This window comes from Mchenga conophoros, linkage group LG5 (genome assembly GCF_057382185.1).
Source record: "Mchenga conophoros isolate Kocher_MC1m ecotype Shallow Benthic linkage group LG5, M_conophoros_male_GT1.1, whole genome shotgun sequence".
NCBI classification, from domain to species: Eukaryota; Metazoa; Chordata; class Actinopteri; order Cichliformes; family Cichlidae; genus Mchenga; species Mchenga conophoros.
In genome coordinates, this window is record NC_140530.1 from 19914748 (window position 1) to 19930018 (window position 15271).

A 15271-nucleotide genomic window follows, 5' to 3' on the forward strand; every position below is an offset into this window, starting at 1 on the left:
TAAGAATTTATTGTTATTGGAAATTCATTTCATTATAAATCATATTTTGTATTTGTCTCAAGTTACACACCCAGCAGTGCTCATTGCAAAGGGAGCACCACCTGTGTGCGTAATATAACCTGAGCTAGTGATACCTACTCTACCCACTACATTCTATATGAGTCTAAATATAGGCATGAGACCCGCTTGTGTCTGTGTACATTAAGTGGAAGACAAGAGCCAGTGCAGTCTCAGCTAACTGCGCCGACACCCATGGAGGCAGAGGTATGCCCACCGTGACTCTCTGCAGAGCTATTTCTGTCCGTCTGCCTCAGTGCCAAGAATACACCCCTAATTGGCTTGGCACCCAATCACATGCACTCTGATCTCATTCCACCTCTCCCTCTTCATCTCCGTCTCTACCAACAGGAAACTGGGACAAGGAATGCCAGTCCTTCATCCACAGTCGAGCTTCCTGTACTTCTCTTACACGCAACTGTTTGAGATACATAGCAACACAGAGCTGCCGGTGCTGCTGGTGGTGCTAAGAGCCTTTGAAACAATTTTCATCACAGCAATCTCTGCGCTGCCTCCTATTCCCCACCTCCTTTTTTTGTTGCAGCAATAGTGTATGAGTTTGTTTAGGGAATATACTGATATAGAAAGCTATGACTGATAGCAACAACTGCAGAGCTTAAGACTGAAGCCTGTTTTATTTTGGGGACTATTGAATTTTATGTATTCGCTGTGACTAAATCAGAAGTATACGAGAAGGCTAAGGACATGCATTTGTGTGGGCTCGTCATGCTCTGTACCACAGCGTATGGAAAGTAATGACTGAGTCACATTGTTGTTATGATTACCATTATGAAAGTAAACATATTGATTAGAATATAAAAGCTAAATTGTTTTTGTTATCTATTTTCTGCCTTAGCCTCCAATGATGGAGCAGTATTTTCCTTAGTATTTGAGCACTCTGTTGTGTGTCAAAACCTTCCCGACAAGCCCTCTAAAAGAATATACAGTGCCTCAAATAATTTATAATACAAATTCTAAGCTGAGAAAAATAGGACATGGAGGATGAGTCTGAGTGTTAAGGTGAACATTAATTAATTACATTACCATTACATTAATGGAACAGAGTGCTGTTATCATTGATTGTTGACGTGCAAACATGTTAAAGTCAATCCTCTAAACTTAACTCCAGTCTTAAGACTGTGTGTAGTAACTAAAGCCACAGGATGAGACTTTCTGCCTCACTTTCGAGTGGAAGTTGGGGCCTCTGTGCAAACCCGGCCCAGTCAGCCCAACAACCCTGTGTGAAATGTGACACAACCCTGGGTTCTCCTTTAAGACATTCCTTTTATGTCTGTGTGCATTACATTGTGTGCAAGTGTGTGAGTGTAAACCTTCTCTGTGCGTGCGGGGTGGGGGGGTCAGGCCTCCATTTTTACGAGGGCGTCTGCAGCAGCTGTCCCCTGGCATGTCAGCAGGAGCGGCACAGTAGTGATACCAGGTCAGAAGCGAACTGAGGCTGCTGCGCGCAGGTTGATTAAAGGTTTATCTTCACTTTCTTCATCCAGGACCTGCAGCCCGACCATGGCGGATCAGTACCAGTACAACACTAATGAGGAGAAGTTTGTGAAGGACAGCCACACCAAAGAGATAGATCTAATTAACAGAGATCCCAAGCAGATCAACGAGGACGTGGTGAAGGTTTGTGCAGCATGGACACGACACCCTGCCATTAACAGCTTTAAGAATCTGTCACCTGCTTTTGCATGTATGGAAATGTGGATTTTTTTTAAGTGGTTGCTGGAAAAAAAAGAAGTGATAACATATGAGTGTAACGGCAAAAAAAAAAAAAATAGACCAAGAGCTATTCCTGTTGCTTGTGCAGAACGCAAAGTTTATTTTAGGAAAGGGGCAGGACAGCCTGAAACTGATACACTGTGCCACGATGTGTTATTTAAGTTACTGTTTATACTGTGATTGTTGCCATGTGTTCACCACAAAATCCTTTATGTAAGGACAGAACCCACCATACTTTAGATTATATATTGTTTGACTTAAGGTAAACATTTAAACAATGAGGATTGTGATTGTGTGTAGTGTGTAAGCTCATGACTGATTTACAGGCTTGCTTTTGTCAGTTTTCAGAAAATTATACAACAGTAACTCATAATAACTGAAATATTTATCAAACTGTAAGGGCTATCTCTGATCCATTTACTCCTGCATAGATAGTACTTTTATTGATGAATTAGCACTTATAATGTAATCCAATTCTTTGCTAACACTTCATATTCTTTGCTTTTTCATTAAACCAAAATGATTTATGATCCATGAAAACGCTATCCTTCAATTAGTCACAGAATCCTTCAGAGGATTTGACAGCTTATGTATGAACCACGTGCGTGTTAGGTTTTTCTAAAATTACACTGCTTTTTGCTTTACATATGCCTCTAATAGTACTCTAATGCCTGAAATGGCCCAGACCATGCAGAAAAATATAGAACAGCAGTGCATTCATTCATTCATTTGTTCATTCAAAGTATAATCTCACCCCGCTATCTCTGCGGGAAACAGCCTTTTTACTCCCAAATTGATCATAACCAATGTTCTGGAAGCAAAGAAAATGCTTTAGATGTGGACATGATCACTTTCTAGCTTGAATAACATTTCATCACTGAGCCTGAGCTGAAAAAGCAGCCTACCAAGACTGCACTTTAGAAAACTAAAAACCAAATCAGACCAATGTAAAGTAGCTCTCATGAATTTTACACGAGTTTATCTTCGGTTTGTGCTGCAATAAAGCTTTTAGAATTATTACGATGCTGCATTAAACACACTCCTCAGTTTTTCTCTGTTTGAAAGGCACAAAGTGCTACAAACAGTTATTTTCTCTGCATGCGCCAACACTGCAGCTTTCTGAGGCATATGATTACTAATTATTAAGCAGGTCATCGCCATGTGCGTGACGCTTGCTCTGAAAGCGTTGTTCTCTTATGTATCGGTATTAATGAATGGCTTTTTAAAATGTCTTATTAGGTGGAGTTTGAGGATGTCATTGCAGAGCCTGATGGTACACACAGCCTGGATGGGGTGTGGAAGCTCAGCTACACCACTTTCACTGTTTCCAAATACTGGTGCTACCGCGTTTTGTCTGCTGTCTTTGGTATCCCCGTGGCCCTGCTCTGGGGCTTCCTGTTTGCCTGCATCTCCTTCTGCCACATCTGGGCTGTGGTGCCCTGCATCAAGAGCTGCCTGATTGAGTCGCAGTGCGTGAGCCGCATCTACTCCCTTTGCATCCAGACCTTCTGCGATCCCTTCTTTGAAGCCTTGGGCAAGATCTTCAGCAGTGTTCGCGTGGCACTGCGCAAAGAAGTCTAAGAACTCCTGCAGTAGTGTTTGTAGCGTGATCGGATGAAGCGTAGTATCTTTTTATACACCAGAAGACCAGACTTGGCATCTTGCTTGCTGCCTAATACTCTTCCTCCACCTTGACATGACATGTTGTTCCCCACCCTCCCAGTGTCTGACTCATCGATCTGAATCCTGACATGCCCACTGTGGGTTGTGCCAGCAGAAGTTCTGTGACAGCTGAAGCAGGCAGTGTGGTTCTCCGACAGCTCTGGCACTTCTGGAGAAAGGCCCTATCTAGATTCGATCGCCCTCATGTATTATTTGTTACACAAAATGCTCGGACAATGTCTACTGGTTCACTGCACATGAAACGAACTTCACGACACTGCTGTAACCTGAGGATGCTGCTGCTTTATTGAATCGCATTTGGCCATCTTAAAATTGATGCTGTATGATCCTGCATCTGGAATTGTTTCACTTGAATTAAATGAATGTATCTTATTGTTAATACTTTAACGTGAGTGAAAGAATTTATCTTTGTCTGATCCGGTTTCTTTGTGTATTCTGATGTAATTTCCCCCTAATTTCTGATTAGTGTACAAAACATAGTAGTCGTTTTGAAGACTTACAAATGCATACATGTGTCGAACAGACACTTCCTCTATTCAAAGTGTGATGAGGTGAATAATAAAAATGCTTATTTGCGTATTTTAGTCAATTCTAAACATATATGTTGGAGTGAAGTAAAATTTCTTTGTGAGATCTGTGTTAATTTTTCACAGTGTTTTTCTTTTCTGGTTTTTCTGGTTTTTTCTTTTCTTTTTTTTTAGACCTGCAGTCTGAGAAGCAAAAACATTACAAAAATACCTTAAACTGGACAGAAAATCGTTTTGCTGACTATGTTGCACCAGAGTTTGAGTGTATTGTGTGCATTTTTCAAAACCTTCTGAGAGGCGTCAGAAAATATCTGAGCCTAACATCTGTTTCACTGATACTGTCCTTCTGGAAGAGGTGACCTGTGACCTGTGACCCACCAGAGGTTGCTGTTGTGTATCTTTCATGTGCTTTTCTTTTGTGTCTGAGATCCACGATCAATAATTCATTGTCACCACACTCATTTCTTCTTAGCTATAAACCACTTTTGTATAGTCCACATACTATAATACTGAGAAATAGCAGACTCTTCAAGACATTATCACTCTGTTTAATGCCTTATGTAGTTATGCAACCACATTTTATTAAAACAAAAAGGCTTTAATCACTTTCATTTTACTAGAATGATGCTCTTAATTTGTAAGACTTAATTAGGTTAAGCTCTCATCACACATTTTAATAACCAAGACACACATTTTAAACTCACAGACTTTAGTAAACATATGTTTACTGCAAGATTAAACCTTTTCACAGATTTTTACAATTCTCACACTGAATTGTCAGGTTGAATCCACTGGAAAGCAGATTAAAAGGAAATGCAGGGCTTTATTTTCAAAAACAAATTTTCAGTTTCATGAGCACAAAATTAATGCTGCTGAATCACTGGAAAAAAGGGCAGTTAGCAAGTAAAGTATAAAATATAAATACTCATTTTCTAAGTTTTTCATTTACATATTTTTTCTGCCTTTTGCGAAACATAAATTAAAAAAGCAGAATCACACACACTGATTGGCCTCCATATTTATTTTTAATTAATGTACCCATAAAGTACTTGTGAATGAGCAGTTATTGATGTGGTCAATAACCGCTCATTTATGAGTCATTTAATAATAATGGTTCCATTAGTGGCTTTAAACATTAGCACAGTAACAAGGCTACGAATGACTGAATCCATACATATGTATACCTGTTTAATAGAAAGATTGGCCTTTGCATTAGGTACACCTTGCTAGTACATGTTAGATTGCTTTTTGCCTTCAGAACTGCAGTAATGGTTTGTGGCACAGTTTCAGCAAGGTGCTGAATCATTCCTTGGAGATTTTGCTCCACATTGACATGATAGCATCACACAGCTGCTGCAGATTTGCTGGCTGCGCATTCATGATGAAAATCTCTCATTCCATCATATCTCTAAGGTGCTCTACTGCACTGCGATTTGGTGACTGTGGAGGCCATTTGAGTACAGTGAACTCATTGTCATGGTCAAGAAACCAGTTTGAGATGAGTTGAACTTGTGCCATGGTGCATTATCCTGCTGGAAGCAGTCATCAGCAGATGGATAACTGTGGTCATAAAGTGATACGGTTGGCAGCAATACTCGGGTAACTTTTGGGGGGGAGAGAGTGTCAACAAAATGACCACCAGCCACTTATTCTGTTTCACTATATGCCACTCGTGACACTCTTAATTTCCCAATAAGTTGGGGATAAATAAAATGATTGGAATCTGAATCCGTCACAATCATCAGAGCAAACAATGTTTTTTCCAATCTTCCATTGTGCAATTTTGGTGGGTCGGTGTAAACTGTAGCCTCGATTTCCTGTTCTTGGATGACAGGAGTGGCATCTACAGTAGTATGATCTTCTTCTTCATCCTGATGCTCGGTTCCAACTCCAGCAGGTTGTCTTGATCAAATCCACATGCCTAAATACATTGAATTGCTGCCATGTGATTAATTGATTCAATATTTGCATTAATGAGCATTTGAACAGTTGTACCTGAAAAAGTGGCCAATTAGTGTTCAAGGTAAATATTAGCCTACTCAAATCCATCATTTTGACTCTTCAAGATTAAATCTAAAGCTTGGCTCGATCAGTATAAGGCAGCTGAATAATAATGAAGCTCGCCTTTTACACATCTGAGGGATGTTGCTGTACTTTCAGTATTATTTATTCATATTTAATTATAATATTCATTGTATCATACAGTTTTGGCTTTTCATTCAAGTCCCTTCTGACTACCAGTATTGATAACCATTGTGCTGCAATTAACAAATCCAGACTGTCAACACGTCAGAGTTATTTAGTCACAGCTTGTTTTATTTTCATGTCATGCAGCAACTGTTGCCTTCAGGTATCTGACAGAAACATGAGTCACTCATTAGTGTATAAAGTCTCAACCAGGTCAGGTCTCAACCCTATACTGAATTTTGGGGCTGAAACAGGATGTTCCCAACTTGAATGTTATGCCAAGAATCTTTTTAGACTCCTTTCAGGAGGCGAAAGGAAAACTAACCAGCTGTGTTTAAATAATTTTATCATAAGTGTATTTTTGGTTGCTTTCATTCTTTATTTTTTTAATATGTTTTTTGAAAATATTTACCAGTGACAGGCATCTCACATCTAACAAGAACTCAAGTAACATTTTACATGTTTTACAGGTATGCAGTCCACTGAAAATGTGACAAAATGAACAATGTGGTGCGCAGTATTTACAACAGAAGAACAATTTCATCACAACACAACATGACAAGTAGGATCCAGAAGCTCTGCTGGTGACACTAACTGAACCCATGCTGTGGCTGACGGCGCTTAGAAGCTTTGTAAAGACTGTACTTTTTCTGCATTGCAAACATATACTGTACATCTAAAATGAAAAGTGTAAGAAGAAAATACAACAAAAAATCAGCTGAAGATACAGCTTAGTCTGTGATTATCTCTCTGTGAGTTTTAAAGAGCAACGCTTTACCCCCTAGGAATACTCAGCTGAAGATTTCCTTTTATCACAATTCTTTTCCCACTTCACTCTGATATAAAACAGAAAAAAAATTAAGACTTTTGTTGTCTTCCCACTTCTAAACATCAAGCATCAGTGAGGAGGCATTAAAGAAATCAAACTGCTGGATATTTTATGGTCGACAGCACGTAGTGAAAGGCTGAGGGCACAGCGCAAGGAGGGGAATGGAGGGCCCGGGGCTTATGTGGTAGAAGTCTGTGTGATGCTCCTCTGACTGCTAGTGCTCTTAATGGCAAAGGTTGAAGAGTTGCTCTTGTGACTGGAGTTAAAGTCACGCTCACAGTGGCACTGGGATGACTTGAGGTAGCGGGTGGAACAGCAAAGATTCTGCCTAAGATCCTGGAACAGATGCCCGGCAAAGCACATATAGATCCAGGGGTTGCAGCAGCTGTTGAGGCTGGCCAGCAGCATGGAGATAATGAAGGGCATGGCTGCGTGTGGGGAGAGAGAAAAGTTACAAAGATGAAAGATTTATGCCAAGTCTGGACTGAAAGGCAGCTTGTTTACTCTGTGAAATTTTGTATTCTAGCAAATAAGATGCTGTTGACTGGCTGACAGTGCGGTACAGCTGTCTTTATCCCAGTAGAGTTTTTTCACAGTGGATATTTTCATGTCTCACAAAAGCCTATGAGGTACCGTGTTACACTGATATTGACCATAACTGTGTGATATTTAAAATAAATATTGATATCATGTTCAATTCTATTCTATTCTTTTTATAGTGTGACAAATCACAAAAACAATCACTTCAAGGCACTTTATATCGTAAGGTAAAGCCCCTGCAATAATAGAGAAAAAAGCACAACAATCAGACACTATGAGCAAGTACGTGGCGACAGTGGGAAGGAAAAACTCCCTTTCAACAAGAAGAAATCAACAGAACAAGACTCAGGGGGGACAGTCAGCTGGAGGTGAGGATGTGTTGATAATATTGAAATATCTGCAGTTTTTCTTCTTGAAATCTTTTGTGCATTTTCCTTCATATCATCATATTATGAGTTTAATTCATTTGCTAAAACAAACAAACAAACTTACAAACTGAAAGATACTTTTTTTTATAATAAAGTTAATGATGGGGTAAAAAATTTGATGTGATGACAGCCACAGACTAAACCAACCTGCAGTCATCTGTAATTTTTGCTTGGCTTCCTTTAAAAAATAAAAATAAAATTGCTTGTGCCGACACATTTAACATATTCCTGGAGATGCATTCCTGCTGAAAACAGCTCCTGTTTCAGGATGCTGGCAGAGTGAGAAGGGGGAATATACAACACAAAGAATTGAAATGGTGAATTATTTAAAGAAGAAAAGTGATGACTTTCTGAAACAAAGGGAATTCCTGCAAAGAGGAACAGTTAGAAAAAGAGAAGTGAAAATGGCTCCCCTGCAGTGTCATTATGATACCTTACACTAAGTAATCTGCAGAAGCGTGCAAAATGAAGTTTACACCTTTCACATGACATTTAACAAATGTATGGAATATATATAATTACTTTACACCCTGTATTTAACCTCATCTCACTGATTGCTGATCTTTTCTTCAGTGTGTTTATGCTCCTCCCATTTTCATGTTGTCTTTAATGACAATTTCTAAGCTTGAAAGAAAGAAAAAAATCTATGTAAATGCTCTTTGGAAGGGTGTGAAAGTCACATGCATGATTAAAGGTAGCCATTAAGGGTTGGATTTATGACTCAAAGAACTCCTTTTAGAGGGTCATGGATGTTACGATTTGAGCAATAGTGTGTGAAACAGCCAGAGCATAATATCAGCTGGAGCAGTTTTCAGACATTTATTATCAGAGCAGTGAGAGCACGGCCTGCACTGATGCTGAATAATATCAGGAACTACTCCCAAAAAGGCTTTAATAAATTAGCTCCTGGTGTCTTTCACAAGGAAATAATAAATCACTCAGCAAATGAAAAGAATAAGAAGCATCATCTCCTGGGTGGTACATCTGTCTGGCTGCCACAACTGATAATAGCCTTCTCAGCAATTCATTACTGAGATGACCTAATGCTGAGTCTTTTTTCCTGTGGGCAAACAAACATCAGCAGTAATCTCATTTTGATTATTACAATATGTGATATTTATGAGTAAATTGCATTTTTCTCTTCACATCTTGTCCTTTAAAAAGTGTAACACTTGGAGATTGAACAATGGGGCTTTGTGTTCCTCAAGCTCTTAATCAATAGTATATAGAGTGTGAGCCGGTGTCTGAGGGCAGCAGGCTCAGTGGGGAGATGTTTGTGTTAAATTTTCTTTCTGGTTTTTTTTGGGGGGTGGGGTGATTCTGTGAGTGTCTGACTCAGGCTTTAACCTTCTTCTGTTTTTGTCCTCTACATAATGAAATCTGTCTGGCTGTTAAATGTGAAATCACAGATGCTGCTGATGTCCTTCTAGCAAACCTGAGAGGAATGGGACATTTTAGTATCCTATGACATTTCCAGAAATAGCCTTGATAAGCCTAACCAGGTGCTAAAAATGGTCAAATTCTCATCTGTGAAAGGTCCTGTCTCCTTAACATGAATAATAACGCTGACATCTCAGTAGTTTGGGAGGAATTTGGAAAAAGACTGACTAGCTTTGAGGACATATTCATACACTAAATGTGTGTATACTGCACAACCATATACAGCATACAAATGCTTTGTTCAAATGACAGCAAGGGAATACTTTGGTTTCTTTGCAAGCTAAGCGAGAGAAGATGGATATCACTGTGCTGTCTGCACTGGAGCTGCTTGGCTTAACGTAGTCTAAGGAGCTTGGAAAGAAAAGTGACTGGATTTCGTCAAGTTTCTTGAACACGTTTCACCTCTCATCTGAGAAGCTTCTTCAGTTACAAGACCAAATGGTGGAGAGTCCCAAATTTTAAGCCTTAGTCGGAGTTGTTCCTTAATAAGACATCCCCTCTGTTCAAAGATAGTCGTTCACAGTGGACATAAATGGCTTCTTTTACTCCTCTTTCAAACCATCTCTGTCCAAAATGTGAAAAATAGCATCCTTGAAAGAGTGACCTTTGTCCTTTAGATACAGATGTACAGCTGAGTCTTGTCCTGTTGAGGTGGCTCTTCTATGTCGTGCCATGCATTTATGGAGAGGCTGTTTGGTTTCTCTAATGTAGAGGTCTGAGCACTCCACGCTGCACTGCACAGAATCCACTACATTGTTTAGCTTGTTTGGGAGTTTTGTCCTTGGGATGAGCCAGTTTTGTCTGAGTGTGTGGCTGGATCGGAAGTGCACTGGGATGTTGTGTTTGGAGAAGATTCTCCTGAGTTTCTCTTGATAAACCTGCTTCATAAGGCATGACAATGTTGTTGGCTCATGTGATGAGGCAAATGATTCAACGACCCTCTTAAGGGACACTCCCACTAGGGCTTAAATACCTGGGACTCTCCATAATTTGGTCTTAGAACTGAAGAAGCTTCTCAAATGAGACGTGAAACATCTACAAGAAACTTAGGGAAGTCTAATCCATTGTATGATCCTTACTAATCGTCCAGTGTAATACAAAGCACAATCTGTCATCTCCTTGTATCCCAACCAAATATTAGATTAAAGAAATTAATGATTAAACCATTTGAAAACTGACAACCATTTGCTGATTCTTTTTAAAACATATATTAAATGAACTGACTCTTCCTGTTGTTTCTTAAGCAGTCTGGTCTGGGTTAACGTAAAATTTTTTTATTATGACTTAAAAAGGAAAAGTGTATCTGCACACGCACACATGGATGGCATTCCTGTCTGCCTTTTGTGCATGAACACTGGCGTGTGTCACTGCCAGTTCTGCCCTTTCTGAGTGCTGTTCACTTTCAATCATCAACCTGTACTGATGGAGCCTTCTGCAAAAGAAAATAAATGAATCACTTCATTTTCCATTCACAGGATCAAGCACTCTTTTCTCGCTTCTCTGACGCTGACTACGGTGCCCTTACACCAATTAGCCTTTTCAGCAAACTATCGAGCAATAAGCCTCTTATTTTAAAACTTAAGTGTAAGTATAAACATCTGGTGTGAACAATGAAGCTTAAGGAAGTTCCGGTCAGCCGAACCCTTTAATGCAAACCCACAGAAGCAGAAGAACAGAAAGAACCGTAACACCAGAGAATGTGTCCCATTTACTAAGGGGGGCATCATGACAGTTTCTTTTATTTTATTGTGCTGTGTGGAAAAGGACACATTTTTCATGGTCACTAAAGAACACATGATTTAGTGACAAAAAACAAACAAACAGATTTTGCAATGCCCTTTGGCTGTTTATTTTTACTCACAATGAGATGCAAGCACATTATTTTGCAACTCTCTCGGGTTAATGGCTGAAATTTAATTTCCTTAATCACCAAGGTGATAGATATGTGCTTTTAATCTTTTCTGCTTAAAGAATGTCGCTCAGATGTGCAAATGTATTGTGACTCGTTAAAGCTTATGATGTTGAGTGGGTGTGGACACAGTCCCGCAGATCCATACACACTGAGACCAAATACAGTAGATGGCTGTTTAGTGGCCATTGTGGCTAAATGTCAGTGTACCCCACCGGCGCAAATGAAAGCTGCTGAGCGCGTGGTGGTGCACACTAATTTGGTTAATGATTAGCAATCACTCAGTCTCTGCAGTGCAGGGAGGCTCAAAAGAAACTTGAAAAACTCTGCTTTGCCCTGATGTTTCTAACCGCAAAAACGTGTATTATGAGATGAGAAAACATTACTGAAAACAGTAGAATGAATTCACTGGTTTCCTGCCTAGAATGTGCCAGTCACAGGATGGCAATACACATTTAAACCTTTTAATTACGTACTCCCAGGTGCATCAGTGGTAATGATATTAATGGTAATTTTGTTAAAATCACGTGAATATCTCACATTGGCTTTGCGCTTCCAAACGTTTATGTGAAACTCTTTCCTCGTTTTTGACTACGATGACCTGGATGACTGAGAACCTTCACAGACATCTTTCCTCGTTTTGTTTTCTTTGCGTTTGTTTCACCGTAAGACCTCTACCCAGTCTTTACCCCACCCTGTACAGTTTGCCGTTCTAGTAAAAACAGAACCAGGTTTTCTTTGAGTCATTATAAAACGTAAGGCACGAAGCACCCGAGCACGCACGGCTTAAATTGTGTTTTCTTTCTCAGTCTGTTTCAACTAACTCGAGCTCTGGTGCACAAATTAACGAGGAACAGATTAAAAATAAATAAATAAATAAATAAATATATTTTATTGTCATTTGTAAATACTGTGTGGATGGTGCGAAAAGAAGGAGTGATGGGAATAGCATGTTTTAAATTAATGTAAGTGCGTAAGGACGCGTGGAGCACGATATCCTTTGCGCACTGCCGCGCACTTGGCATATTATTAAACTTAAACATTGATCCTACCCTCACGGGGGGCTGCTGGATCCCACGCAGACCACATCTGAACTGAGAAAAAGGGGGTCCAGCAGACGATGTAAGCCACCACGATCACAAAAGTCATCTTCACTGTCGTGATCTTCGCCTTGGAGATGAGCTTTACGCTGCTTACACGGGCCAGTGTGTTGCTTTTGGTGGTTTTAGGCGTCAGGTTTATGCACTGCTCCCGTCTGGTTTTCAGTTTAAAGTTTTGCCATATTTTAAAGCTTATTAACCCATAACAAATGCTCAGTATGGCCACTGGAATTATGTATATGGTAAGGCTGATCCATGTGATGTAAGCTTTGGCTCCCCAAGGTTTCACGAAGTCGCCCCAGCAGTCATACACCCCTGACCCGGCCGAGCCAACCTCCCTCAGGGAAAAGATGAACATCTGGGGGATACTGAAGAGCAGACTCAGGATCCAGGAAAATATGACATATAAACGGTCTTTTCTCCTGTGCAAAGAACGGAGGGGCTGACAAATTGCCAAACACCTGTCTATAGACATCAAAACTAACATATAAGTGGAGGCGAACATCCCAACGACCTGCAGGTATTTCACCAACCGGCACAAGATGTCTGGTCCATAGAACCGAAATGTAATGTCCCAGATAAGTTGAGGGAGAACTTGAAATATCGCCACAACCAGATCGGCGATGCTCAGGTGTTTCATAAAATAATACATACGAGACTGGCTGTGTTTGGTTGTGTGGATAGCCAACAGGACGCACAGGTTACCCGCGAGCGCCAGAAAGAGGACCAAGGCGAGCACAGTCACCTCCACCCTCGCCACTTCTTCATTCCGCTTCAAGGGGTTTGTCTGATTCAAACCACCGGTTCCGTTAATGAGACTCGAGTTCCTCCAAGATTCATTGAATTGCCAAATGTCACTTTCATTTGAAATACTTTCCATTGCTGCAGTCTCGTCCTCCGCAGATGCGTCAGGGTTGTGCAGTCATGCAATAGCTGAAAGAGTCACCTGGAGGGTCTTTAAGTCTTCCGTGAGTCCTCACCAGTGGCAAGACATAACCCTGCTCAAAAATGTTTCCTTAATAATAAAGAAAGGAACTCGTTCTTTGAATCTCAATCACCCATACATTTCCCCCTCTGAAAGCAGGATATGAGTGTGAGAGGGAAGCAAATGTTTCCACTTATCTAAATCATATAGAACAGTTCACAAAAAGTCCATTGAAAAAGAAACGTCAGCTGAAGAAGGGAATAGTAGCGACCAACAACAGGATCTAAAATATAAGGATCTCACTGGTCAAAGTAACATCCCAAAACAAAAATCATTCTTTCTCAATTAAGAGGCTGTGGTCTTGAAAATATACATTCATCTGTTTTCAAAATTAAGATTAAGGCTTGCAAATTAAAATGTTACAGAGAGGGGCGAAAAGCTATAGAAATGGAAAGCTCCACCGTGATCTGTGGTAAGAATCCGAATGACCGGCACTACAGCATAAGCCCCTATTATAAGATTCCCAGTTCAGTAAAAACAGACAACAGCCTTACTCATCACCAACACTACCACTAGGTGGCTATATGCACTATTCAGTAGTAACGTCGATGGTGTTTGCAGCTCGGAGGACCAACTCTCCTCCAGATCTGCAATAAATCACGGAGCTCATTTTATAACCAACCAGCCTCATTCATCATCATCATCATCAACTTTATTTATAAAGCACTTTAAAACAACCACAGCTGACACAAAGTGCTGTACATTGGAACTGTAAAATAAAATTACATGAGATATAAATAAAAAACAAATAAAAGAAGAGTGAAATCATTAATTAAATAACTACTGCATTAAAAAAGAAACTAAGTCTCACTGAGGTTAAAAGCCAAGGAATAAAAGTGGGTTTTAAGACGTGATTTTCTCATTGATGAAGATTGTTTGTTGTCAGATTTAATATCAAGAAAGCTATGAAGAAAACACTAGCTCCAAACTGAAGTCTGATATAGAAGATATATTAAGCTGTTTTCATATTTTGAAACCGCCTGGGAAGTCAGAGTGAAATATGTTTTTATTCTGCTGGAGACCTGAAGGGATCCTGACGTCAAGACACCCAGAGTCAAATTTTGGAACAGCTAGAAAAGTAAACATGTGTTTAATAAACACAAGCTCATTCACAGGCTGAATGTGAGTGCAGGCACATACGGGTGAATAACTTTAAAAAAAATTGTACCATAAAACACATTTGTATAACTTAAAATCAGAAACGTGTTGATTGTACGTATGAAATGACATTTAAAAAAGAAAAAGAAAGCAATTCATTTTTATAAGGCACGCCATAAATGGTAATAGTTTCAGTCTTGTGACATCATCTTCGCCCTTTGAAGCTGATCTGGCTATGAATGGGAGGAAATGCTGGCTGGCATATGAAATGTCTGAAGCACAAGCTGTTTAGGAGAGGCACTGAGACCTGACAAAGAGCTATTCTTAAAGGCACGCTTTTTATTGGCCTGAATCAAAAGGCATCTTAGACCAGATGCATGACTCGGCTGCTTTAAGTTTTGGAAATGTCTTCCTGATTTTCTAAGGGTCACTTTAAACTGTCCAGTAGGACAAGAATAACACTGGTTTTGCTTATGTGACCAGCATTCTTCTTCTTTTATTCTTCTTTCTATAATCATACATGTATATATATATGTATGTGTGTATATATAATAAAGGAAGACAGAATGATGACCCCGCACACATGGGGATAAGTGTGAGGGACCAAGCAGCCAAAGCAAAGAGGACAGAGGCAAAAAAAGTATCTTCAAAAAGGGTTTTCTTTATTTTAACCATCAAAAAGTCCAGAATTAACAACATTCAAAAACATACTTAGCAGGCCCATAAAAGAGGTCAACTAAATATAACTCCACGA

General features: G+C 39.8%; 2 protein-coding genes across 2 annotated transcripts; one reads left to right on the top strand and one right to left on the bottom strand.

Annotated features, from left to right (window-relative positions):
* Positions 1-1452: 1452 nt before the first annotated feature.
* On the top strand, positions 1453-5418 carry cav3 (caveolin 3). The gene is made up of 2 exons (XM_085273994.1): positions 1453-1695; positions 3031-5418. Exons 1-2 carry the CDS (start codon positions 1579-1581, stop codon positions 3370-3372), a joined length of 459 nt encoding a protein of 152 aa, XP_085130120.1. The 5' UTR covers positions 1453-1578; the 3' UTR covers positions 3373-5418.
* On the bottom strand, positions 4758-13818 carry oxtra (oxytocin receptor a). The gene is made up of 2 exons (XM_085273993.1): positions 12387-13818; positions 4758-7445 (listed from the first exon to the last, which is right to left on the bottom strand). The coding sequence occupies exons 1-2, from the start codon at positions 13312-13314 to the stop codon at positions 7195-7197; spliced, it is 1179 nt and encodes a 392-aa protein (XP_085130119.1). The 5' UTR covers positions 13315-13818; the 3' UTR covers positions 4758-7194.
* Between the last annotated feature and the right edge of the window lie 1453 nt (positions 13819-15271).